The 25,037-nt window shown below is 37.1% G+C and overlaps 1 protein-coding gene across 1 annotated transcript in view; it reads left to right on the forward strand.

The window, feature by feature from the left end:
- ALKAL1 (ALK and LTK ligand 1) overlaps window positions 1-20,231 on the forward strand; it is a 35,394-nt gene extending 15,163 nt beyond the window's left edge. Inside the window, exons 3-6 of the mRNA XM_054059380.1 lie at window positions 10,630-10,683; window positions 14,278-14,358; window positions 16,693-16,769; window positions 19,622-20,231. Coding sequence (XP_053915355.1) covers window positions 10,630-10,683; window positions 14,278-14,358; window positions 16,693-16,757 — 200 coding nt within the window. The 3' untranslated portion in view covers window positions 16,758-16,769; window positions 19,622-20,231. The remainder of the gene's footprint in view (window positions 1-10,629; window positions 10,684-14,277; window positions 14,359-16,692; window positions 16,770-19,621) is intronic.
- The last annotated feature ends 4,806 nt before the right edge of the window (window positions 20,232-25,037 follow it).

Genomic DNA, 25,037 nt, shown 5'->3' on the forward strand with positions numbered 1-25,037 from the left:
CTGCAAGTGTCATGGAATCAGAAATCACTGATTGGCAGAGATGGAAACAGAATTGGTAATAATTTATTTTGAAAACTATGTGTCTGTACAGTTTACCGGTTTGGATGTCACAGAATTTGGCCCACACTTAGAATGGTAAAGATCACTAAGTAGTGACGACGCTACTACAAGGATTAACTAAAAGCTTTTAGGGTTTGGGGAGAGGGGGAAGATCCTGTAGTGTGTATTCACTGGCCTCTTAAAGTGAGTGCACTCAGCCTGGAGGAGATGGCCATGATAGGCGTCCCTGTCACAGGAGGACCTTACGTTGCAGGCCTGCTGCTTCAGCGAGGACTGAAAATGCCTCCAGTGGGAGCTCCATATATACCGAGGTTGAATCGGGGCTCTTGGTCATGTATGGTGCTGATGACATTGTCTGGAGTGGTCTTTGAGGCAGCATCAGGGTGCGTTTGTAGCACAGGTCACATATCACCTGCACCATGCCTCAGGCTAACTTCCTCTTGGGGACAGGTGCCCTGGGCACAGCAAGTCAACTTTTTCTGCCGTTAAAGACTACTGGAGTGACTTAATTAAAAACAGTTCTCCTCTGTAGCTTCTGAAGAACTGACTTAGGTATAGGTAAAGGTAGGAATGATAATTAGCTGTCCTTCCCCTGTGCCTCGTATCCTCTTTAGGTGCTCCAAGTGGTAGAAGATGAACGCCAAATGCTTCCATGCCTGTTTCTCCTATTTTTGTTCTCTTACTTCTTGATGTATCTTCCAGCCACATCCCTTGTACTATCACAGGTCCTTTCTTTCACTTTTGTACAGTATGGTAGTTTGGATCACAGGGAGCAGGAAACTGAGACAATATGAATAGATATAGTGTTTCAAAGGTGGTCCTATAAGTTCAAAAGTTGGATTACAAAGGAAAGATTTTCTGTATCCTTGTCAAGTAGCAGCATCATAAAATGAAACAGAGCAAACAGGTAAATAAATTTGTATGCATTTGCTTTTTTATCTCTTACTGTTTTGATTTTCTGAAAGTTTCTGTCAAAGGGCAGATTTCACCTGAAGCATAAAAAAACTACAGACAGAAGTTTGTCTCAAGAGGACTTTCTGTCATTTCGTCTCCTTTCACTTGCATAAAATAAGGCAAGTCTCCCACAAATTGCTTTTGGGAGGGACTGTGTTGGCGAGAGTGACATAATACTAGCTGTAATAGAATAGGAGCTTTGACCTGGGCACTCTGCTTTCATTATGTCCTGTGAGATTCTGTAGGAAGGTGTAAGGATTACAGTACTAAACTTCTTGGTTTCTTAAAAAAGAGGACAAACTTCACTTTCATTAACTTTCTATCACATCGGAATGGAGAGGAAACTGCAGCAGTGAAGAAAAATTTGAATTTTTATTTTCCTTTTTAGATTGGAGTATTGTGCAGTTTCTCATACAGATGAGCACATAACACCTTCTGAGGCAGCAACACAATTGTACTCCTGGCATTTTGGAAAGAGAAACTTGAAAAAAGCGAGCTGTTTAAAAAGTTATCTATCTAATGATGTACAACAAAGTTTAATTACTTTTCATGAAAACAGCAGCATTTTACAATCAGCATCATTCAAAAAGGAGCTAGATAAAGAATGTTCTTTTCATAAAAACTAGCTGAATAAGTAGGATGGTGCTTATGGATTTTCCCTATGCTAGAAAAGTGTCAAGGAGCTCAAGACATATAATTTCTAATCCCATGTACTCCTTTGTACTGTAGTAATAAATAAATTAATTCAGAAGCTAACTCAATTTATGGTTTGCAGTAAATAAAGAATGAGGGATTTAGCAATAAAACACTATAACAAACAAATGTATTCCTTCTCAGGGTAAAGGAGTGTGTTTTGCACAGCTCGTTGTTGCATATTTACAAACCTGCATATTCTTTATGTAAGACTTACCATTTAATCAAAAGTCTCTGTAGGGATGGGAGTTGTAGGGATTAGAGGATGAATTTCTCCTTCTTAGGTCTTCATAGACCATGACCAAATGGGGATAATAGCATGTAGAACAGAAACGAGATAGCTATTTGTTGAATTAAAGGTGGTATTTCACACTTAGAATCATATGGCTGAAATCTCTTGGATTTATTAAATCCATCCATTTACTGTTTCAGGCAACATATCCTAGAATCTCGTCCATAACCTTTTCAAAGGACTGGAATGCACCTAGCTAACATAAGCCTTGTCTGGCCCATTTGTCAGTTGGCAGAGATAAATAAAGATCCCTTTCTTCTTGAAGAAAGTTCTAAGTCAACTTAGGCTTGTTTTTTTTGAGTTACTATTTATATTATATTATAGTATGTACAGAATCTTCCATACTATTTATAAGAGTGTTGCTAAAATGTACTGCCCCATTGCTCATATAAAGACTATTCATCCAACTGAAATCAAATGCCTAAAGTTAGTCATCTGTTTTCTCGGTAACCACCTGAAGGTTTCTGTAATAGCAGTACAGCTGAAAAATATTTGTATCCAGAACCCCTCCTGTAATTCTCTTGAAATTATATTAATGGGGCGTTGATGAATGAGAGGGTCTATGCAGCTGTCAGTGACAGTGGAATTTGACCCTGGTCACCATAAAAAGGCAGCACTTAGAACTATTTCAAGACTATTTTAAGAAATCTTATTTTTTAAAAAAATATTCCCTTGTAAAAAAAAAAAAAAAGGAGGAAAACTTAGAAATTTGAAATACTTTAAATCTAGTCCAAACTGTAGTGCACAGATGTCAATCCATCAAACATATTGCAAGGAGTGGTAAACTTATAGTTCTACAGACAAAAACAAGGCATCCTGAGTTAGGAGAGCAGTATGCCTTTGCTCTTTATATGTCTTTTAATGTGTTCATTTTACACAGGCTTGCAAGGGTGAATAAGGGGGATGTGACCTAGAAGGTGTGGTTGGCATTATACGTGATGGATTGGCAGAGGGAAGAGAGAGATTTTAGAAGCTGATGCTTCCTTTTATGCCCATCTTTAGCACATTTAAAAAACAACACTGGGGTTGGGTTTTTTTTGTAATGTAGTGCTCTTGCCAGTGGTGACTGACACGGTAAACTTTAGGAGTTGTAATAAAAACAGATCCTGTTAGGCTTTCCCTTTGGGATCATACCATTGTGTATCTAAACTGACTGATGTCACAGCCCTCTTTATTGCTCAAGATCCTGATGAATGTTAGAGAATAAAGACTTTTAATTTTATATATGTAACACCGGATATTATATTCATAACTAAAGTTTTGAGATTTGAGGATATATCAATTACTCATCATTTAAAAAGAGTATTATTTGCCATGTTCACATCAGAATGTTAACGGACTGAATGTCAGGAAAAGTAAACATTCAGTTACCAGCTTAAGTATTCTTAGAACCTTGACAAGAAAATAAGCGTGGAAGCATTTACTTGACATGGGAGCAGAACTAGCATTTTAGGACTTGACTAATGAGGAACAATCGTATATGACAATGTGCATTCCAAATAGTCTCTATAAATAAAGCTGAAATACTGAACAAAGTTTTTATGGACAGCAAATAAATCCAAAGAGATCAGAGTACTGTTTATGGCTACTTTTGGAGAAGCAGGAGATAAATTGACCAAGTAATTAATTACGAATTCTTAATTGCATTCTTTTTAATGCTTAAGCTTTTGAGTATAATTTGTATTGTGAGACTGAGAGGGCTCCCGATAGACAGAGTAAATGCAAAGCCTACTAAACTGCACTCTTAGAGCAGGCAGGTATGCATGAATACATTCAGAATATTCTACATTCAGTAGATGGCAGTAGTATGCAGCTGTAGATTAATTCAGGATTCTCTTGAGTAGAAGCTCTCAACTCTGTGAGTCCGAATAGTGTTGATTTGGGTGTTCTTTTGAGATGGGGTTTTTTTTTTCAGAAAATACTAAGATACCAAATGATTTTTCACCTGCTATATCAGACAGCTATAGAAAATTTAAAAAATTGCTAATTTATTTTTATCTTCATTACACAGCTCTTGGAAGGATCTAGTAAGTTTTGAATTTCAAACAAGAGCATTACATACAGAAAGGAATGCGTCTGTCTGGAGCATTGACTCATTTGCCATCTATGCCCCGTGGAACTTAGTATGTACACATCAAAGTCTCAAAATAAAAGTATTCAGTAAATGGGAACTGTTAATGTTACTTAACAGAAGTAGGAACACAATGACGTCTTGGAATACTTTGCACAGAAATAGATATTTTCCCTTGTCTAAAGGACTGAATTGTAGATCTGTTGCAGTAAAGTGGGATCTGTGTGTGTGTGTGTGTTTAAGCAAACAAAATTACTAAGACAAATAGAAATTATTATCAAGCTTTTAATTATGGAAAACTGGAAGAAAAAGAACAAAACAAAAGCAGGAATACAGTTCATGTGGTAGAAACCATGGTTAAAGAGGCTAAGAGAATTAAATTACATCATTTAAGTAGATATTTTCTCATCTATCAATTATTTCTAAAACAAATAATAGAAAATATTTTATGATTTCTTATTGTTAACAATGGAGGGAGTTGCTCTCTATGGCACAGAGGAATGTATTTTCCTGCCTTCCTGTGGGAAACTGCAGTAGAAAATGCATTAAATACATCAGTCTGTGAACTGAGTTGTAACACAACCACAAATTCATTCTGAGGAGTTTGAACACGCTTGGACAAACCTCAGAATCAATTGGTGGACCCTAAGCAGGGAATAAAAGTGTCACATATTTTCAACAAAGAACTGCATACTCTGTTTATCTACTGTGTCAGACACCACATGAGAATCTAGAGAAACATTTCAATCTATATTAATATAAGTATTGATTGTGGAATGAAAAGTAGTACCATTGTGGTAGCAATGGAATAGCAGCATAAAATATATGATTTCCAGAAGAGGTAAGTCTGCTGGAAGTCCTCAGTTTTGCAAGTAATAACTTTGTCTAACCAGGAGCCCAGAAGTAAACGTTTTGTGCAATCTGGTCACATCCAAAGTTGAAAATTAAGGCCTTCTAATTGGTCAGGGTACTTAAGAAAGAAGTATATGTTAACTGATTCAACTCTGCTTAACATAATCTGCTGCTGAGAGTGGGATCAAGTCCCTGTGACAGCTGCCCACAATAGTGACCATATAGTTCTGCCTACATCCAGCAGGAATATCTGGATCAGATCTCTAGATGGATGCATCAACCTCCATTTACTCACAGGGTGTTTTACCATGTGATTCCCATTTATGACACTGCAGTCAAACAGTCTGTGCTTTACTCAACACCACACAGTACTCTTACCAAAATGAACATTAACATATTTTTTTCTCCACTAGAATGCCTTATCTTTGCGCTGTTTTCTATTATAATTGTTGATTTTGAGCAAAACTCAGGTTTTGGTTTTTTTTAACTGAGGTAGTGCATCTCTTCTTAACATTTGTAGGAGTTATTACAGAGGTGAATGAAGTCATATAGAGGGAAGATGGTTTGAGTGATTAAGGTTTCTGAATTTCTTTTGTGGGTTTTTTAGAGCGCCACTTTTGCAAAGATTTCATGTAGTTTTAAGACAATCACACTGAGGATATTTTCTTCCAGGCATTGCAATGTCATTCTGTTCAGTCATTTCTCTAGTACATCGCTTTACTTGGATATTTTTCTCTTGTTCTGGTCTTGTTTCAGCTCTGTTGCTTTATCCTTTTGACACCTTATCAATTTCTTTGTGAATTTATCTTCAAAAGTACAGTGTACTTTTTTTGCCATACATTTTATTTTTGTGTAAACAAAATCCATCTTGGCATTGATAAACGTATGCAAACCAGCTACTACTAGTGTTTCATCTTGTAGCATTGTCTTGGTATACAAGACAATGGCAGTGCACAGAGTTTCTAGAAGAGAAAATCTCCATCCAAATAAATAGGATTGGTCTATATAAGTACTTTAAACAGTTTTTCTGACAGCGTCCCAATATTTGTACTAGCATGATATTTGTACTAGCATGATATTTCAAACCCTGCAAGATTTATTCCTATACTATGATCAAATCTGGCCTTTTGTTTAAGTTGAAGCTTCGGAGAGTCTTGTCCTTCAAAATGTCACTGTTTGAAATTCTATTAGATGTACTCTGTTGCAAGCAGTTTTATGACATTAAATAATCTTTTTTAAAAAAATATTAAGAATCACATGCTATTTTCATGCTAAAACAACATTTTTAGAATCCCACATCTGGGTTTGTATTAGAAGAGTCAGATGCACCTTATTGCTGACAGTTTCTTCCACCATTTTATACATAGAAAGAAGAAAATACACAACAAAACATGTGTTGTCTAAACACATGATTTAAGAGTTTAATTTTTTTCCTTCTTTTTTAAGTAATTGAGGAAAGAAATACTTTTGATTTTGTTGATTTTTTTTTTTTTTGATACAGGCATATTCTTACAAAAAGAGAAAATTATGATTCTTGATGAAGACTTTTTGACTTTTTTTTTTTCCTTACATAGAAAGATTAAGGGACTTGGCCAATGAAGCAGTACCTGAGCTCTGCTACTTCACATTTTCTGCGCTTGCCTACAGTCCAGCACATACTCAGATATTGTATATCCCTCTGTTGTAGACCTGCACTAGGCCAGGAGCAAGAGTAATTTTTGGTGACTGATTTACACTGCTTCCCTGAGTAAGCGAAAAATAAGCAAAGGCTGCCTGTTGGGAGCATAAACAAACTGAGGTCTTGATTTTTTTCTGCCAAGGTGATACCATCTGGGGAAATGGAGATTTCAGGCCCTGAGCCAACAAACTGTTGTGTGTATTTGGCTTATTTCAGTGTGCAGCTTTTCTTCTTATTTATACTACAGAAGAACATGAATTCTCCAGGCACAATCATGGTTACATAGTGCAAAGACATGGTAAAAATCAGAACCTGCTGTCACAGCTTTGCAGTCGTACAAAACACAGAGAATCTGAAGGCACAGAAGGGTGAAAAGCCTCGTCCAAGGTGAAGGAACAGTGTGTTACATTGCAGGCTGAGCGTATGCCTGAGCCCAGAGCTGTGGTCTTATTTAGTATTCTCCCTCTCTATGATCCTGTCCAAATTAGTGAAAAATTAAACATTCATGTCAGCTGCCGGGTGCTGAATAACAATTGAAAAGTGCACAGAATAATTTTCTAGGGAATTAGTTTAACAACAGAGATTTAAATCAACTTTGGAAAGTTTACAGCAAAATGAAAGAAGGGGGAACTGGAGCAGCTGTTGCTCACTGCTTCTTAGCTCAGACTTTGCTAGCTCTCCCCATCATCCCATTTATCCCGGCATGTGATAAAATTCAGGCAGACCCAGGCATGTTTTACCTCTAGCCATGAGACTTGTGAAGCGTCACAAGTTGAGAAAACAGTATGGATGGTTATTTGCAGTAGAAACGTAAGCATTTTGTCTGTGAAGCAGAGCTGGAAAACCCTCTAATTTTGTCGTCCCTACATTTTTGTGATAAATATTCTTAATATTTTAGACAGAAGATCCAATAGCAGATCTTTCCTAGCACCATTTAATAGTTGTCCATGGCCTTGGGTCTCTGTGGAAGGAGTGTAGTGTGAGCAGTATTTTGCCCCAGCTGAGTAATTATCTAAGGACACACATAGAGATCCTAATGAAAATAAGAAAGTAATCCTTGAACTAAGATTATTTATGATTATAAACTGAGAGAGATTATAGCCAGGATGAACCCAAGGTCAATAGCACAAGGGCCTTTTAACTCAGGTGTAGTTTCTCTGGTGAGCAGTGCAGATTTTTTAAGCCTCGGCACAATAATGCTCCAGTCTGGATATTATCCCAGGTGATTAAAACCAATCAGTTACTCTATGCCATGGGATATATACTGGCTGTATTTTACTAGTTTGTGTAGCACGGTCTTGAGGTAAGAATGGATTGAATAAACTCTCTCCACTCATATTCCCAGTTCCATGTGGGTTTCATACTCAAAACATCTTATCCTTTCATTTAGCTGTTTCTTTTGTGGTTTTGCCCAGGCTGACTTTCAAGTGTTTTGTTTTTAGTAATGCTTTGCCAACCTATCTTATAATATTTGTGTTTCTGCTTTTCCTTTGTGGAATTAATATGTCAAAGGAATTTCACCTCCATTGTAAGGGTGTGTGTGCATTGTGAGAATGTATATTAAGCTTTCTATCTTAATAGGTGATAGGAATGACATGAATGGTTGGACTCGATGATCCAGTGGATCCTTTCCAACCTGGTGATTCTATGATTCTGTGATTCTATGAAATATGACTGGAGCAACTAAGAGCTTGCTAGAAGCTAGAAAAAGCTAGTGTAGGTTTTTTTTCATGATGATTTTTCGTGGCCTTATAAAAGCATCTTGTATGGACTTGGGATCCTGCTTCTGGCTGCAGTGTGACAAGATTGGGAATTTGATTGAAAGTACTAAGCCCTTTGAGACCTCAGCCTTTCAGTTGTGTACAGGTAGGAGGGCTTGGATATGCTGGTGGAAGATAGAAGAAAACTCCTGTGTTTGTGTTGGGCAATTCCTAGTTCAGATGGAGTTGCCCCTGTCATTAGAGCCAGTGGACAGAAGTGTTCCAGTAACCTGTGCTGCCCATGTGAATGAGCTTAGGCTGTCTTTGTGGAGGGCTAGGGGTTCACTGATTATATTTCACCAAGCAAATGCATTGTACTATTAAGAAAATGAACACTTGAAGAAAGCTGAGACGTGGGCACATGTTGAGTAGCTGAATACCGCCTGGAGGGATGGCAGCTGCAGCAGGAGAGGAGCAGGCATGCAGTCAAAATCAGTCAGGCACTTTCCAACAAACAACTGACCTAATTTTCCCTATTGAGACAGGCATAGCTGGGCTGGTGTGAACATTGGGCTGATGTAGTTACTTGTGGGAAGCAGACCCTGCAGCATTCCTTCTCAGACTTATCAACACAACTACAGCTGCGATTTTAAGCTTACAATGCCTAGCTCCTTGCCTGAGCATCAAATCCTTTATTCTGTTTTACCTTCTGTTCATTAAGTGACATAGTTTTGGCAATGTACTGTATTATGGACTTTTCTTAAAGAATTTCATAGCCCAAACCAGTTACTGTTCCCCTAGGAAATTCTATAGGCTTTGAAAGGACCGGAGTCTAAATGTTCTTTGCCAGAGCAAGAATGGTTTGTTCTTGGCCAAGCCTTCACCAGGCTTTGGTTATTCATCATCAGTACTGGTCCACTCAAGGCATTTCATCCAAAAAATCACACTGATTGTTTCACTATTTTGGCTTCTCATGTGCTTTATTCTGTGTAATTTTAAACTACCTGACATTTCATGTCAATAAAATTCTAAGTTTAATGGAGAAGGGCTGATATTTCATTTGCAATAAAGAAATAAGTTAGTTAAACTGAGATTTTCAAGGAATCCTAAGTAAATTAGGCCCCTTGACCTTGCTGAGTGGCATTAAGACTTGGACATTTCGACTTAAAATCCCAGCATAAAATACAATCATGTGACCTCTGAGAAACTGCCTAAAGCCAGAGGTAAGAATTTATTTCGGAATATAATTAATATTTTCCTTTAGAAAGAATGGAAACTTGCTCTCTTCTGAGATAAATCTTCATAGAGCCAGAAAATTTTTAAAAAATGTAGACTAATATGAAGATTTAAAATGATGTAAGTGATAAGGAAATATTTTTAATGTTTAGTCTCTGGTGCTAATGCTGAGAGTTAATCATACTCACTGTATTAATGCTAAGAAATGTATTTCTTTGGAATTCAACATAACCTGCAGTTGTTATATTCAGTTACTGTCTGCAATAGTAACTACACTTACTAAAGATTTTTCTAATACAGTTTTTTTAGTGGAAAATTTATGACTGAGGGGAAATGTACTAGTTCTAAGAATATTCACTTGCATAAAAAGTTTCTGCTGTAAGCTAGAGGCAGCGTCCAATTGAAAAAAATTCCAACAAACTAATGAGAAGAGTCTTTTTGTTAGCTCTAATTTCTCTCCTGCATGATTCCTTTGGCTGTTCTCAGACTTATAATACCTCATATAATTTTTTGAAACAATACCATATACATAAAAGGAATATTTTAAAATTCACAGCAGTTTTCACAGGAGAGGAGTATTATTTTGTGTACTAATAATATGAAATGAAAATATGAGTGGCCCATATCCATCTTAGATGATCTGTAGGAGACTTTTCCCTTCAGATACCTGTTATTTCAAAACCCAGAATATGTATTTGATTTGTATTTATCTAAGTATTTTACATATTTTTTTCAAGCACTCAAATACTTGTCATAACATGATAACATATATATATACTTTTTATATAAATATTTTAAAAAATTTAGCTCAACTCAGACCTAAGATGAGCAGAAATGATTGACAGAAAACTTGACAGTGTGTGTTGTAGGATGACCGTTTGGTATTCATTTGTGGATTACTTGAAACTTTTCACAGTGTTCTTTACTCACGCGCATATATACCCACACACACCCTGCTATGAAAATTAATTTCATACTTCACTTGGGATGCTATGTTTATCTTTGCAGCAGATGTCGTGACATATTATGTTTTCAGAGCTTTTATCATAATTCACGTACTACATAGATACATCTTTTTTTCTTCTTTCCTCAGAAATTTTTCCAAGAGATTCCAGTCTAAAAGACAAGTTCATAAAACATTTTACAGGTAAGGCAGCTAGTTGCTTTTAGTTGTCCTACAAATGCGTATTCTAAGTAGCCACAAGTGTCATACCATTAGCTGTTTTGAGGTCCCGCACCAAGTTTAACATTTGTGAAATTAAATTTGCATTGTTTAGGACTAGGCATTTTTAAAGAGCTCTAATTATGTTGAGGTTTGAGCCTCTGAATATTCTAGGCTAAAATAACTTTCAAAACATGGTAAATCAAGACATTATTTAAAACATCGTTTAATTTTTATTATGGTATTTTTGCTTGCTATATTTATTTTCAAATTCACTGATTTTAAAACTTCTAATTGGACTGCACATGTCTTTCAGATATAGACCTATATGACCATGTAAGTTTTCACTGTATCAGAAAAAATATTTTGCCTTCTGTCTCCTTGTGTATACGTGTGGATTAGTCTTCTAGCAAGGCAAATCAGTAGAGAAAGGAAAGATTAAACATTGTAAATGAATCATAATAATAATGTGCTGTTGCAAATATGGAAGTTTAATATGGTTACAGTCAAGTACTTGCTTGTACTTCAAAACTGAGAAGGAGTTGTATAATGCACTTGCCTTTGGGACTCTTATCTTGTAACTAATGGGAAAAACATTTGTACCCTCTGAATATAAGCAAAAAGAGTTGCCAACAGCAAGATGCTTGCACTGATTCTTTGATCTCCAGTTCCAATTGTTCTGTAACTCAGAAAAAATGAAGGACTCAGAGTATGACACTGCAAGTTTGTTGGTGATTTTAGATACTCTTGGGATTAGTGAAACTAAGAACTAAAGAAATAGCTGGCACTTGGAGCATAAAAAAAGATAATTGGAAATAATAATGCATTTCCTCTTTGTTGGAAATTTCAGACAGTCCTTGCCAAGAAAGGAAACAACTTGTTGTCTCTTTTGCATGGGGGAGGTGTCCTCAAACCTTTAGGATAAGAACAACAGTAGGGATCTTTCTGCCAACTGCTAACTGCAGCCTAACAGTACCTACAGGAAACATGCCACACCCAGCTGGCCCTTCACTCTTACAGTAAACAGAAATAATTATGAACCTTACCATTGTCAGTACATATGAGAAACAAATGAAAAGAACATAGATTCCAAGTATGCAACTGTATGTAACACAGGAATCCGGGAAATTACTCTCCCGAGAGTGACAGAGAAGATACATTTATATTAATAATTAATCAAATTTCTTTTCATTTTAACTTTGGAAACTGCTCAGCTGCCATAAAAACCTCAACATAAGAAAAAAGGGAAGATAAATAACAAATACACAACATTTTTCATTACTCAGAAACAACAGTGGAAAACAACTGAGTTTTACAGAACATATTTTGAGAATACTAAATCATAGTAAAGAAAAAGAGCAAAAAATACTCAACAGCCTATTTCTGAAGCCATTTATTAAAATAATAGTCCTTTTCTGCGTGAGTATTTGCCATCATAATTGCTGGAATTATTTGACTAATGTTAGCTGGAATGAATAAGGAAAGCAGGTTCATTCCAAAATTCTTGAAGTTTATTTCTTTGTTGGCTCAGAATTCCTGCCTACATCTCTTTTTTTTTAATTATTATTTTTTTAATTATGCTCCTAAGATATTCAGTTATGTTTCTTTCTGCCTTTTTTTTTTCTTTTTCACAACTTTAGACCCTGTAATCCACAGGCAGTTTCAATTACAGCCTAACTTTGCTTTTTCTCAATTCTGTTCAAATTGCAGTCCTTTTCCAATCAAATTTAGTTAAATAAACTTTTTCTGATGTAGTCCTTCCCAGTTCAAGAATTAGAACATTCTAAACTAATGAAGTTGTGAAAAAGAAGAGAGAGGAGGAATTCAACATTATCTTTACAGTCAATTATCTGTGCAGTTTCAGGGTTAAGAAAATTATTGTACACTTCTAGTATGCCAAAAATAGTAGATACATTTTAAAGCCAAATAAGAACTGTTTCTAATAGTCCTCAATTATAGGAAAAATCATAATCTTGTGAGTCATAAAGCTATCTATCAATTCAGCTTGGAAAGCTGGCTGACAAAGAGTGCTATGTAAGGCACAAATAAAATTAATGGCCTATTTTTGATGGCAAGGAAGAGAGCTAGAAAACTGTATATTACTTGAAGGGACGTGGAATTTATTTAGTGACAAAATCTGATGTTATCTCCATATATCTCAGATAATTTCAAATTGCATACTTTCTCTTGAGCCTAATTACTCAGATAAATGATGGCAACAGACTTCCAGTTCATAGTTGCAAAGGCTGCTTGCTTGGTTTATTGCAACTTTTATTTGTGGCTGAAAAATCTCAAAAATTCTACATATTACTGTAAAGTGTATCTAATGTTTAAGTCAGTTCATTGTCATAGAGAGGAATCTTCTCTCAAACTTGTGGTAGTTTGGCTCCACTGTCCAGGCAGGTGTGAAATAATTTTTTTTTTTTCCCAGAAATGCTTGCTGTCTTCCTGTGACAGGAAAGTTAATCAAGGCAGTGTGCTTCATCTGGATCTTTTTCTAGCGTTGCTTGAAACTAGCTATTGTTATTCAGGGTTCCTCTCTGTGCCGAATTTAGAGGATGCAGGTTAAATTTAGTCTTGTTCAGTTAGTATCAATTTACGTCAGTGTTTTCTGTCCAAATCACAGGAGACTCATCCCCAGCTGTCAGTGGTAGCATTGCTAAGCAGGTTACATGATGCAGATATTACATTTTTGCTCTCCTTTTCATTTGGATGTCATCAGTAATACATTACTGGAGCCATCAGCAATTATGAAAGGGCTCTTCTGCAGCTTGTTACCTTTGAGTCATGTTTTGGAGACCAGTAGCTATTTATCTTATCAAATGTTAAAGCAGGTAGATGACACTGTGGATCCAGAGAAGGGAGCAGAGGCTCCAACAGCAAAGACAGTACGCTGCACTCTGGGCATGCAGGGATTTGCTTCACCCAAATGCTGAAATGCATGCTGCCCTCTGCACACCTGCACCCTTTCTTGTTAAGACTACTTTAAAAGGAGATCAGGTTTCTAGATGCTATTCAGATGCATTTTTTTCCTTACCACCCATGCCATAGATTAAGAAGGTTGTAAACCATCTATGTGCAGATTAGAAGCATTAGTGCTGAAACTATTTTATCTTTCCAAGACTTAAGAAACTCATATTTGCTTAAAGTGTTGTTTTTATTTATCTTTAGAAATAATATCCACATTCCATCTACATTATTCCTTCTACGTATGACTACTGATGCTGAGCAAACTGAATTCTGTTGTAGTTGCACCATTCTGTTTTTCACCGTATAAGAAATTTTACTGTTAAATTTGAATTGCTGGAATTTCAAGGCTAAGTCAGTCCATCATTTCCAAGGGCCATTTTTCTATTATTCAGATCATGAGCATAATAGCATAGCGATAGTATTTCTTTCTATTATTTCAGAAGCATTGTTATACTTGGGTTGCATCATAATTATTTAAGGTGTAGTGAAAGACTAAATATAGTTTTATAAAAAGAAAGTTGAACTTAAATCTGTGTTGTTATCATTCGTCGAAGCTGCAAAGCAGTGACATTGAAAGCACATGGTTAACTCCTGCTTACTTTCAAATAGGGCCAGTCACATTTTCATCAGAGTGTAGCAAGCATTTTCATCGACTGTATCACAACACAAGGGATTGCTCAACACCAGCCTGTAAGTAGTAATTAAAGTACTGTATAATGCTAGCTGTGATGTTTGTTTAAAGCACCCTGCTTTTCCTACTAAATGTCTGATGTGCTGGTCCTTTTGTAACTGTTGCTCTTTGCTTGAGCACTATACTGCAAAATGTACCCAAGGTACTCTAATATACAAAAAAAATATATATTAACGCACTTGCAGTCAGCTATGTATAATGGAATTCCTTCAAAGTAAGGCTAAGATACATGAAATGAGAACTACATTCTAATAAAACAGTTGTTAATGCCTATGCAGTGGGCAGATACAAAGCCATGTTCTCCTTACTGCTCCCTATGCCTTTACTTGTGCAACATAAAATCTGAAACTTTATCTACTGTCTCTTAACGCTCATTATATGGTTATATCTTTGGTTTTTTAGTATATTTCTGTTTGTGATGATAATTTTCTATTATATGCTTATTGTTAAAGAGCATAAAATCAATTAATTCATCATTTCTGTTATTGAAACAGGCAGATCTTATCAAACAGTATTCCAGGTAGAGGTCCACAGAGGTTTTGTTTTAGCACAGACTGAATGTAGTTTTGTCAGGCAGATTGAAAAATAAAACTATCCTGAGATGTTATTAAATGGATAAAACAAACAAAGACAACAACCAAAAAAACCACCCATACAAAATGGAAATCCCTTAGGAGAAGTTACTTCATTCTCTTTTGCAGTGAATGATTCAAATAAAGCAAGTGGAAAATAAGCAATAACATTTCATTAGAAAAGGGAAATCTCATTAGTGATGTGTAAGCACAAACTATGGACCAAGTTGCTTTGGAAAGTTTTCAGGATTTAACATGAAAAAACAATGATATTTCTTGTCTACATCGCTTAGGAAGGTGGTAAGCACTTTTTATGAGCGGCTTTCTCACCAAAGCTCAGCGCCTCAGAGGATCTGGCTTTTGAAAGGGGCTGGAGCAGCTCTCATCTCCACCTACCCTTACACTGAAGCTTGGATATAGAAATCCATGGCTGATCCTCAAAAGACAGAAATGTAGCTTAGTAAGAGGGCATATGATAGGCTAGACATGTATCTATTATATGCTGCATAACAAAAATGCCATGCACATTGCATATTGCATACCTTGATACAAGGATCCAGAGTATATAAATAGTATATTACTATTAATATTATTATTACTCCCCTGTATTGCCTGAGTGCTTCACATTATTTATTAAGAAACAGAATCATAATATTTCTCTTCTAATTGAATAGGCTTTCTCTAAATGTACAAACAAAATTATGGTTAGGACTGTGTGAATAACTGATTTTTAAGTTCAACTATCAAAACAAAATATTAAATAAAAAACATGATTAAAACCCAAGCCATTTTTTTTCCTCTTTACGTCAACCAACCCTGAACCGGACAATGAGTTTCATTCCACCTAAAATGATCTGCTAATCTAAAAAAAAAGAGCTAAATCCTCAAAACTGTCTCCACCTTAGCCAGCACTCAGGGTTTAAAATAGCTTTCAAGGGTGATCATAGCCAGGACCTTTACCTATGTCCTTTGAAGGGTTTGATATTTTCTTTCAGGGAACATTAGCCACCATAGGATGTCTGAGGATGAGTTATTTTCTCTCCTGCTAACATGGTTATGTTCCATACAAACATTTCCTGAAAAACTGAACCAAGGTTAGCATTCAGTCTTTTGCTCTTTGGCACAATTTCCGTTAAGTTTTATTAAAGTACTTAACGAGAAGGAGAAGAAAATTGCATCTAAGTATTTCTTGTTGCCAAATACCTAGATCCTTCCATCAGAAAGGATGGCAATGGCTCAGAGGCCACTTGAACCAAGTGGTTGTTTGAACCGAGGACACTGGAGTGAGAGGTAGCATGTAAGACACTAGTATCTCTAGTGTGATGATTAGGAGGTGTCCTTAGACATGGAAAATATGGATTTCATCAATGTTAATACTAAGTGGAACAATAAAAAGTTTGAAAGACCGTGACCTTAAACTACCTCATAGTCTGCTACTTAGACTAGCCTCCCAGTTAATGAATTAGATTCCTTCAAGTAAAGTTGGGAGTTGAACTTGGTCTTCTGCATCTTAGGAGGAAAGTATCTGGTAGAAAATTAGTTTCTGCCATTACTCACACTTCCTCTAAAGCCCTGGCTAGGATAAGGTCCAATTTAATTTTACATCTTGCACACATGATTTCATGAATTTCCATCAGAGAATGGTTTTCCTGTGTAGAGTGTCTGAAAGTCCAGTACAAATTCTATGTTCTATTGTATGCAGGTTTTTGAGAGTATCTGGCTACTGACATTCATTATTGCTGTGGCAATTTTGTTTTATAGATTATAAAAGGTGTGCAAGGTTGCTAACAAGATTAGCAATGAGCCCTTTGTGTACACAGTCCTAGGATGTTTGCTATGTAAGTATCATTTTTCCCACTCATTTTCTTTGTTGAATGATCTACTGATTTACTTCACACTTGTACCTTCTCATCAGAAATGCATACAGAAATGTTAACAGAGTGCATCAACGTGCAGCTCTGACATTGCTGTATGGACTGACTGGAGCACAGGAATCTCTGATAAGGCCCAACTGTAATTCCTACGAGTTACTTGTGGCACCATAGTCCATAATTATGCACTGGGCAACCTCTTACTGTTCAAAATTTTAAGGAGTCTGGTTGGTGAAAGAAGAATGCATGAGAACTTCATCAACACATTTTTTTCAGGCCTCTCAGAAGAGGACTTCATTGTTAATTCATGTAAGAAGCAGAATGTCTTGGTCCTACCAGGTCTGCCAATGCAGTCTTCATAGGTACTCTGTCACTTTATTAATCTTTGGGACCACTTTTGATTCCCAGATTGTCTCCTGAAAATTTCTCTGAAGTTAATACTGCTTCATGTTGATGGAAGTAAACTGAACATAAAGATGTGACAAACATAAAGGCTTCAAGTTACAGGCTGTGGAAGGAACCAGTTAGTTCTGTTTCATGAATAGCATGTTAAATATGTTAATTAAACAGTGTTGTCATTGGTGATAAGAACATCTTCAAGTGAGCCAGTTTCTTCAGTTGTTTGAACATCAATAAGATGGTTACATTTCCAACTGTAATTTGAAAAACTTGCACTGGTTATTATTGACCAACAGAATACATAAAATCAGTGAATTTAATTTATTTAAATTTTTTCAAAGACGATTTCCTTTCACCGCCTCCTCTTGAAAAATACTGCAAGCTTGGAGTTTGGAGGAGATGTGTATGTCACTTCTTCCTGCATCAAGACTTCATTTCATACTAATCAAGAGTAAGAAAGGAAGAGTAGGATATGAGTCAGTGTAGGCTGATTTGGTTTCCAAGTGGAGGTGGGATTCATTTTGGGGACTGTGAGAAACTGCTGCAGAACACAACGGTATTTCAGTGCTCTTCTTCCTTTTTCCTCCCCTCCCCTTCCCTTCTTTTCTATTTTCACACTGTAGGGCCTCTATCCTTCCAGATTTTGCAGATGGTCTTGAATATATCAGAGATCTCATTACTTTGCCAGAATCTCCTTTTCATGACTAAGGGCAGGAATCTTTTTGTTTGTTTGTTTGTTTGTTTTGAGGTGCGTAAATGACTACATTCCTGTTTATTTATTAGTGTTCTTTTTGAAATCTTACCTTTCTAAAACATTCCAGCACACTCTCATTTTCTGCACTTTCACCTATTTAGTGTGTGCCTTTCTTTCATCTGTATCCTTTTACACTTCTGGGTTCATGGCTCAGAACTTCCTGAAAGATTTCTGGGTGTTTCAGTACTTTTTCTTTCAAGAGGATGAGTCAAAGATCTGCCTCCGTATGCACAATGGTGATAAATTTTATTCAGTTATTTGTTTTTCAGCTGAATAGGGTGCAAGCAAATAGAGTGCAATGCATCTCTTTCATCCTTTTTCCATCTTTAAAATACAAAAGGATCAAAATTTTCTATGATTTGCAAATCCAGGTATTCTAATTTACCTGCCAAAAATGCACTCAAAGAGATGACATATGGGGAATGAAGGGTTTAAATGGTATGCAACGTTAGAAGCTCATGTGCACTGTGTTCACTTACAGCATCTAGGCTGACTTTCTCTCTACTTTCTTAAAAAAGGAGAAGACTTTATAGGAGAAAATAGAGCTGTGATCTGGGTGTTTCCCAGCTGCCACTGTGCTCCCTCACCCTATTCCTTCACCAAGTATGTGGAGTTTCTGGTTTCCACTAGAGGTGAGACAGGCTTAGGTCTTCATGTTTACTCATATCCAATATCTTCTCGGAATGGTAAAATTTTCCTGAGAAGAGTGAAGGGGGCAGAAGTTGCTGTCTTCCCTCCCTATATACAGGGCAGCACAGGAGTTATAGGTGTTCATCCCTTAGTAATACTGCATTTTTAGCATGATTCTTTGATTAGTTCTACTTTGTCTTTTAGCACAGAGGATCTGTTCTCCTCACCAACCTCACTCTAACTTAGAGAGGACAATGTCATGGTTTCCTGAAAGGGTAATTGCCTTTGATTTAACATCTGAGACAGTCTTGAAGACTGTCAGTTGCCTTGAAGGAGGCTCTCCCACTTGAAGGATCGAGAACTATTTTTAAGCATTTCTCCTGCGTGTACTAAAATAGGCTGCATTTTCCTCATGAAAAAGAGCTGCAGTGCTATTATGTGAACATTTCCCTCCCTATCCTGTAAGGTACAAAAAGGAGACGTGGACTTTTCATTTTAGAAATCAAAGTTTTGCCAAGGAAAGCCAGTCTTCCCATGGGAGTTGGTAGGGAAGCTGTAATGGGAGTTCAGGACCATGGAGAAGGGCCCGGAGGAGGCTCGGCGCCGCAGCCCGGGTGGTGCTGAGGTGCTCTCCCAGGATCCGGGGCTGCTGCGTTGGGCACACACTTCGTAGCAGTTACTCGCCTTATGGCTTTTAGAGGTTGGCATTGTGTAGTCTCTACACAACCCCTGTCCTGCCTCGCAGATCCTTGCAAATGGAAGTAAAGCATTGGATGAAACCCAGAGTCTAGAAACGCACGACTGTAGGCGCGGGACCCTTCCTTGTAAGATGCAGGAACATGGACCACTACGTGTTAAATCTCTTAGCATCAATGCTGAGAATTTGTCATGGCAAAACTTATTAATGTTCACAGCATTCTGGAGCTAATCTTGCGATTTGTGCAATCCACATGAAACTGATTTATAAACAGAATTATACTGTCTGCCTCTGTGTTTTGAAACTGGTTATCAAATGTCATGTCCTTTCCTCTTGCAGACTTTCTACTAAGGAGAGAATTCTGATTTGCCAAGAAAGTGCCTTGAAATCTTCCAAGACAGAGAAGACATCTTTTACTTTTTTTGATTTATGATGTTTTGTTACTAGATGCATTTTATTTTCATATATTTGTCAGACATTCCATATTTGTGTGAAACATTATTTTATTTTGATTTGTAAATTTGTTGCCTGTAGTTCAGACAAGCCAATTATTTAAATACATTGTATATAAAAAAGCACTAATGATATACTGATTAAATGTTATAAACATATGCAGGGAGTTGCGAAAATTTTGCTGTTTCTCTTGTTCCATTGTATTTACATCATTCTGCTCAGGCTCTTACTTTCATTATTTGCACTAACTTGAAATGCAGAAGTCTATGTAACTGAAATCTGAATAAGCTGTAAGGGTAAAGTTTTACTTGCCATGGAAGATATTTTTTATTATTAAGCTTTGTTAATATATACATATATATTATTGCGCATCAGAAAAAAATTGCTCAGAAATGCACCTTGCTTTCAGGAACATTTGTATGACTATTCTGGATTTTCATCAGTTACATTTGTACTGGCACTTATGGAAAGAGTTGCAAATAATGTAAATATAAAGACTGGAAAACTGCAATGCAGTTTCAGTGGAATAAAGAACATGAAAATAAACTTTATCTCGAGGGATTATTTAACTTTATTAAGAGGTTACTTATTTAATAAATAAATTCAATTTATTTGATGAACTTGAAATAATTTTCCACAGGGAAATTTTAACTTGTGGGTTTAGCTTTTTACAGCATTTCATTTTCAAGTGGTAAATTTTATTCAGTTATTTATTTTTCAGCTGAATATGGTGCAAGCGAAAATGCATTGTGCACCACTATGAACAAATGAAACCTTCCGTAAGGATGAAGAGAGGGTAATAAAATAGCCCAGTGGAAGAGAAAATACTTTGAAGTGTAATATCGTAAACCCAAGGAGCATAATGAATTAATTTGGCTAGTGACACATCAAGCTTAAGTGTTTGGTGAGAATCCAAAGCACAGTTGTTGCATCTTTCTTGTTTAAAATCAAATTGTGATGATGACATTTGCTACCAATTTGTCTCAGCTCTTTTATTGCAAGCTTACATGATTGCTTTACAAAGAACCTCGAATGAAGAGAGGCTTTTATGGTCAGACTTAGAATAATTGACAACAGATATCGATTACTGTGCCCAAATAAAAATTCTTGTGATTAACTGACCATTCAAACTAATACCCTCGGATCAGATGTTGTCTCTGTCCTTTCCCTCGGTGTGGGCTTCACGAGCCCCTTAACTCCTACAGCTGGTGCTTTTCCCTCGACAGAATAGCAGGGAAGCTCTGCCCTGGTATTACTTGTTAAAGAGCAAACAGCTGCCTTATTATCAAAATGATTTTGTTTCTTCTTTCTATGTTGTTCAGCGTGTTTCAGCCCTCAAGTTGTGCCATGACACTAGTTAGCCCAGTCCACAGCTTCTGCTTGCAGGTACTATCATGTTTTGTCTAAGCAACAATGTATTAGAGCAGCTGTTTCTAAATAACTGGTTGGTCACAGCTCTTCAAGTAGTTACTCTCTGTGTAGACCTGGCTAGCAGGTTGCCCTGTGCTCTTTGTGTTTATTCTTAACGCTGTTGTTTCTCAAACCTTCTACCATCATGTTCTTTTGATAAAAGCAAAGTTTTCAAGCATCATGCTAATCCGTGTTGAAGGCAATATTTGTACTGAAGATACAGCAGCATATGGGAAATGCAAGTGGCAAATAGTGAGATGAATAACCTTATTTCTTTGTGACCACCATATTTCATAGGAGGGTTAATGGGCAAAACAGAAATGGTGCAGCCGGAGGATAAAGGATGAGATCAGAGGGCCTGAGAAAAGCTTCTGTCTTTTGCCATGCTTTTGTATTTTCACTCTGATTAGCTGTGTCCTCAATATTTTTTAAAAAAGTCCCTCCTTTCTCTCCTCAAGGGACAGAAAATAATGAGAAGGGAAGAAAAGAAAGAAAGATTTTTGCTGACAATGACTCTTTGTGAAATGTGAATTCCAATGAAAAAAATATAATTTGAGTTATTTAATGTAATCTTGGGGCTCAAATCTAAAATGCAATATCAAAAGCTGCACTTTACTTTGTAATAATAAAGACATCCTCTTTCCTTTGAGTAGATAGATAGTCAAATCCCTGTCTTTGGGAAGATTGACAGGTGTTATGAAGATACCAAGCAGAGATTAGTATGGCCAGTTAAAATGTTGAAGAAGAAAATAAAGCTATTGAAATAAGTAAGAGGCTAAAAAATTCAAATTCTTCTAATTTCCTAGAATTTATAGAATCAGAATCATAGAATAGTTTGGGCGGAAAGGGGCCTTAAAAGTCATCTAATTGCAATTCCCTCTGCCATGGGCTGGGACACCTTCCATTAGATCAGGTTGCTCAAAGCCTCATCCAACCTGGCTTTGGACACCTCCAAGAATGGGGCATCCACGACTTCTCTGGGCAACTTGTTTCAGTGCCTCACCAGCCTCACAGTAAAATAATTCTTCCTAGTATCTAATCTAAATCTACCTTCTTTCACCTTAAAACCATTACCTCTTGTCCTGTCACTGCACTCACAGATAAAGAGCCCTTCCCCATCTTTCCTAAAGGCCCCCTTTAAGTACTGGAAAGCTGCTATAAGGTTTTCCCCAGAGCCTTCTCTTCTCTAGGCTTGATAACCCCAACTCTCTCAGCCTGTCCTCGTATGGGAGATGCTGCAGCCCTCTGATAATCTTTGTGACCTTCCTCTGGACTTGCTCTAACAGATCCATTTCCTTCCTGTGCTGATGACTCAGAAATGAATACAATACTCCAGGTGAGGTTTCATGAGAGCAGAGTAAAAGGGCAGAATCACCTCCCTCAATGTACTAGTCACACTTTTTTTGATACAGCCCAGGATACAGTTGGCTTTTGACACTGCAAGTGCACATTGCTGGCTGATGTTGAGCTTCTCATCCACCAGCACCCCAAAATCCTTCTCTTCAGGGCTACTCTCAGTCCATTCTCCTTCCAACCTGTATTTGTGCTTGGGATTGCCCTGACCCAGATGCAGGACCTTGCACTCGGCCTTGTTGAATTTCATGAAGTTTGCACAAGCCCACCTCTAAAGCCTGTCAAGGTTCCTTTGGATGGCAACCCTCCCCTCCTGCATGTCGACCATGCCACATAGTTTGGTGTCATCAGCAGACTTGCTGAGGGTGCACTTGCTGTGGTCATATGGCTTAGTTTTTTTCTGGAAGCAAGTTGTTCTTTGAGACAGCTGTGGCATAGATTCCTTCTTTCCATTTGTCCACAGAGACTTTTTGAAGCTTAGTGTGCTATGAATGGCAGGAATTAAAATGAGCTTTTCTGTACCTTCTAGCTATATGTTCATTTGTCACCATTCTTCATCAGAGATTTTAGATGTGATTATACTGAAGTTAGTAATGTAAAAATCACAAAGTAGCACAACATAGTCACTTTGCTATTTAACCCAAAACATATCTTGTATTCCTTGTACTCTAAAATTTGTTAATGGATAGTTATTTGGAAATAACGACCAAGTGCCAGAAAAGCTGAAAGGAGTTGATACACTTTTAAATAAGCTGTGGGTTTTTTTTCAAGTTAAAATTATTTCACACGTAGTTGTTTACTCTTGCAGCTTTCCTGTATTTTTTCCCAGATGATTAAATCTAAACAGGTTTTTGACATCAGACATGAGGTCTGCTTATGGCTTTTTCCATAACCATGTTGTCCTTGCATGTTCAAAATGTTCTGTCTAATCTCTCTCCTGATGAAGAATATTGAGTAGAGATGGAGCCAGCAACTGCAGTAGTGCCTCATCATAATCCTTCTCTCCCCTTAACTGATCGCTTTATCAAAAAAATTCATTGACTCAGACTTCTGACTTTGTAAAGAAAACCGCTATAAGCAAATAGTATTGTTTGTCCAGTGTATTGTGTGGGAATTCAAAAGACCACCAGCAATTTAACCTGGATCTGAGTGGATGGAGACTGTAAAGCAAAGCTCTTATTGCTATGACCATCATATTTTTCTGTCACAGCACTATAGAGGTGGTCCTAGTCTGTGTTTTGAGTGCTGTGGGAATGTAGAACAGAGACTATTCTCATCTCAAAGAGGTTGAAGTCATAGAGTAAAACAGTGTGAGGAAAGTATATAACAGCCAAAAAGAGTTTTAAAAGGAACTCTTCACCTGATGAGGGCTCTGATGGAAAAGGGCTGGAGGGTTTTGTGAAAAATTAAAAAAACTACTCTAAACCCACATAGTGAATAGATGATAGTATAGAAACTTTGTGAATGTCTGAAACTGAACTTTCAACATGGAAGGAGATATTAGTTTTAAAAAGAAAATCATAACCATGAAAGATATTGAAAATAAGGACAAACAAAAAATAGGAAATGCAAAACCTTGCAGAATTTCCTTGGACAAAATGCACCTGGTCACCTTCTGTGAAGACCAGTAAAGGTGATGATGGAGTAACTGAGAAGTAAAATAACGACATGAATATATGCTCTGATCATGTCTTAAAGGTTATGAAAATGGCTGCAATATTTATCAGCTGAGGGGGAGGAGGACAGGGAAGGATGAAATTGCGGCTTGGTGACCAGATAGATGAATACAGTTGACACAGGAGACCCCTAGAATAGAGACCCTAATTATTTCATACTGGCTAAAGGAAACAGCACTCCATAGACATCTCTTTGTAACCCACCTGATCCTCTGGCTTGCCATGGGATCCCTAATGTACATGGGTCAGAAACTTGTGTTGTTCAGCAGAAATGATGATACTGCTCCCAGATACATCAAAACAATCCAGCACAGGCTAGTTCAGCATAAGAGATTGTAACCTGTGACATCTGGTTGGTGCAGAAGGCTGTGTGGCTTCCATGCTGGTGAAGCATGTATCTGCCTGACATATACCCCACTGCTTTCACCATCCAACGGTCTAGAGTTACGTGCACTGGACATGAGCTGGGAACAGTTGCTAAGTTAAGGGGAAATAATGGGGAGGTGCAAATAAGAGGAATAAGAATAGGCAGGACTTCTTGCACTGGAGTAATCCCTATGCTAATACTTGCTGCTAGACCACATTTCATGTCTTTCCTCTGCCATTAACTGTCTTAACATCTGGGCTTACCATCCAGCCTCAGACACTACATCTTAATTGCCTCCCTGAATATGAATACCTTATCACCTGCTTTTGATCAAAAATCAGATAACTATTGCTATTAATAGTCCACCAGGTCAAGATTTATGAGAACATAAAAGAGATGAGTTCAAAAGAAAAACAGTGCAAAAATTTTTGCCTTTTGGAGATGATAACACTGATAAAGCCAGAGGTGTTCTTTTTTTGGCTAGAAAGGAAAAGGC

The sequence above is a fragment of the Cuculus canorus genome, chromosome 2 (genome assembly GCF_017976375.1).
Source record: "Cuculus canorus isolate bCucCan1 chromosome 2, bCucCan1.pri, whole genome shotgun sequence".
In the NCBI taxonomy this organism is placed as follows: domain Eukaryota; kingdom Metazoa; phylum Chordata; class Aves; order Cuculiformes; family Cuculidae; genus Cuculus; species Cuculus canorus.